Source organism: Eurosta solidaginis, chromosome 3 (assembly GCF_040869045.1).
Source record: "Eurosta solidaginis isolate ZX-2024a chromosome 3, ASM4086904v1, whole genome shotgun sequence".
Classification (NCBI taxonomy): Eukaryota; Metazoa; Arthropoda; class Insecta; order Diptera; family Tephritidae; genus Eurosta; species Eurosta solidaginis.
Window position 1 is genome coordinate 196699459 of NC_090321.1, and position 2944 is coordinate 196702402.

Below are 2944 nucleotides of genomic sequence, written 5' to 3' on the forward strand. Positions count from 1 at the left end.
TTTATTTTGAAAACCATGGAAAGAACTCAAATCTTAAAATTGTACATGAATACAACACTCTTTTGAATTGCCCAATTGCCTAAAAACCCTGAAAGACCAAGCGAAACCGACTAGAATTTTGACTCCACTAAGTACTCAATAAAACAATAATGAGTCAATTAAGAATTTGTATTTTTTATGAAAAATTATTTCAATAAGGACTTTATAAAAAAATTTACTAATTACTTCAATAACTCCCTGTGTGAAATTCGTAACAGGCGTTTGGATGTTTTACACTTTTATTTCATACAAGCAAAACTATTTGTTTTCAATCACAATCATAAACATTTATTTATATATAATACAAAAATATTCGCAGTTATGGAACATACTCGCCAACTAACGATTCATCACATTTCTTATAAATCGTCGCACTTTTGCATTATTTATATTTGTATATACGCCAGGAAAATTTGCACGCGCACAACCCTTCCCAAATGATACCACTCCACAAAGTTGACCATTCACCACACCCGGTGCTCCTGAATCTCCAATACAGGCATCAATTCCGCCACGTCCCGCACAAATCATTGATGGAGACAATATAATCGATACGGTCTTATAATGATACGCACAAAACTGCCGTCTTACTATAGGCATAACAGCAGTTCGTAGTATATCCACATAATCTGTACTATTTTCATATGTTACACCCCAACCACTGACACGTACTTTTGTGCCAAGTTTTAATTTTCTACGGCAAAGTGGTATCGTGGTGACAGTTGGACCAGCGATGAAAGCTCTGCGTACCTTAATAGCGCCTATATCCATTGTTCTTGATGTTGAATTAAAAGATTTTGAGTAATATAAAGTATGCACTCTGCGACGTTGTCCAGTTTCTTGTAAACTGGTTACACCAGCTACAACGCTAACGTGCTCCACACGAAAAACTGTTAGACAATGTGCAGCTGTAATAACTAATTTTAGAGTTACCAATCCACCGGAGCAAAAATATGTGCCTAAATTACGTAATGATACCATATACGGGCTAACCGTTATATTCGAAGGGGTGCCATTAACAATGCGATCATGCGCATTTGTATTGGTTAAGAGGCAGCTAAGCAGGACAAGCAGGAGCACGATATGAGTCCGTGAATTCATTGTAGTTTGTTATTTCTTTTTTCGTGCGTTTTAAACTATAAAATAAAGGAAGAAAAATTTTGTGGGCGTTAGTTGTGAATAATACACCTTGGAGAAATTGGTGGTGAAATTGCGTGCTAAAAATATAAGTAGAATTAAAATTTCGTACCAGTTAAGCAAACAGCTCTTGCGCTACTAAAATAAAAAGTTCAAGTTAATTTGCAGTTACTTTCGATCGAGATAAACTGAGAATGAGTTGGTTCAAATATTTGTTTATTATTGTTATTATTATTGTTTTTGGCTTCTCGCTGTGTTCATTTATTTGCACAGTTGAATTTTGTTAAAAAATTGTGGAAGCGATCCGCACTAGTTCTAAGCTAGCGCAGAACTATAGCACTGGGAGACGGTACTAGTTCTGACAATTTAAACATTGTGATGTCGTACGAAATTGCGATTGTACACATTGCAGACCTTTTGAACGCATTCTTAACTGGCTCAGTCATAGTTGGTTCTGAAGTAGTCGCATTCATTGATTAACTACCCTGCAGTCAAGCCAAGTAGTCGTATGCTAAAAGTATAATAGTTTGCCAAAAAACCCAACTATTTCGACTTGTTCTACGTAATATAGATTGGCAGTCTCTGCATCAGCATCATACCTGTTGACGAACTATACTTTATATACACCAAAATCGTATCAGATGCGATGCTAGTCAATATACGTATGCATCAGGTTCATACCAATTAACTGTGTGCCTTACACACAAGGTATATTAACTTTGATTGGTTTGTGGTTGGTTGTACAGGTATATAGAGGAATCGAGATAGATATAGATTTCCATATATCAAAATTATCAGCATCGAAAAAAAATTTTATTGAGCCATGTCCGTCCGCCCGTCCGATCGTTAACTCGATAACTTGAGTAAATGTTGAGATATCTTCACCAAATTTGGTACACGAGCTTACCTGGACCCAGAATATATTGGTGTTGAAAATGATAACCACCCCCACATTTTATATATATAACATTTTGGAAACACACAAAAAACCAGATTATTTAGTAAATAATACACCTAGAATGCTGAAATTTGAGGTGTGGACTGATATTGAGACTCTTGATAAAAATTTGAAAAAAATAAATAAAATTTAAATGGGCGTGGCACCGCCCACTTGTGATAAAATCAATTTTACAAATATTATTAACCATAAATCAAAAATCGTTAAACCTATCGTAACAAAATTCGGCAGATAGGTACAGAATTATGGCATTTTTTCATTTTTCGTAATTTTCGATATAGGAAAAGTGGGCGTGGTCATAGTCAGATTTCGGCCTTATTTTATACCAAGATAAAGTGACTTCAGGTAATTACGTGAACTAAATTTAGTTAAGATATATCGATTTTTGCTCAAGTTATCGTGTTAACGGCCGAGCGGAAGGACAGACGGTCGACTGTGTATAAAAACTGGGCGTGGCTTCAACCGATTTCGCCCATTTTCACAGAAAACAATTATCGTCATAGAATCTATGTCCCTACCAAATTTCACAAGGATTGGTAAGTTATTCTTCGACTAATGCATTAAAAGTATTCTAGACGAATTAAATGAAAAAGGGCGGAGTTACGCCCATTTTGAAATTTTCTTTTATCTTTGTATTTTGTTGCACCATATCATTACTGGAGTCGAATGTTGACATAATTTATTTTTATACTGTAAAGATATTACATTTTTTGTTAAAATTTGTTGTTGTTAAAAAAAAAATTTTTTTAAGTCGACGTGTTCGTCATCCGATTTCGCTAATTATTTAGCACACATATAGTAATAGGAGTA

General features: G+C 34.8%; 1 protein-coding gene across 1 annotated transcript; it reads right to left on the reverse strand.

Moving 5' to 3' along the window:
- Nucleotides 1–260: 260 nt before the first annotated feature.
- Nucleotides 261–1404, reverse strand: LOC137246889 (seminase-like). Its single transcript, XM_067777911.1, has 2 exons — nt 1289–1404; nt 261–1175 (listed from the first exon to the last, which is right to left on the reverse strand). Exon 2 carries the CDS (start codon nt 1138–1140, stop codon nt 379–381), a length of 762 nt encoding a protein of 253 aa, XP_067634012.1. The 5' UTR covers nt 1141–1175; nt 1289–1404; the 3' UTR covers nt 261–378.
- Between the last annotated feature and the right edge of the window lie 1540 nt (nt 1405–2944).

Excerpts from the sequence above, each read along its gene's own strand:
- LOC137246889 (XM_067777911.1), bottom strand. The coding sequence starts at position 1,140 with ATGAATTCACGGACTCATATCGTGCTCCTGCTTGTCCTGCTTAGCTGC.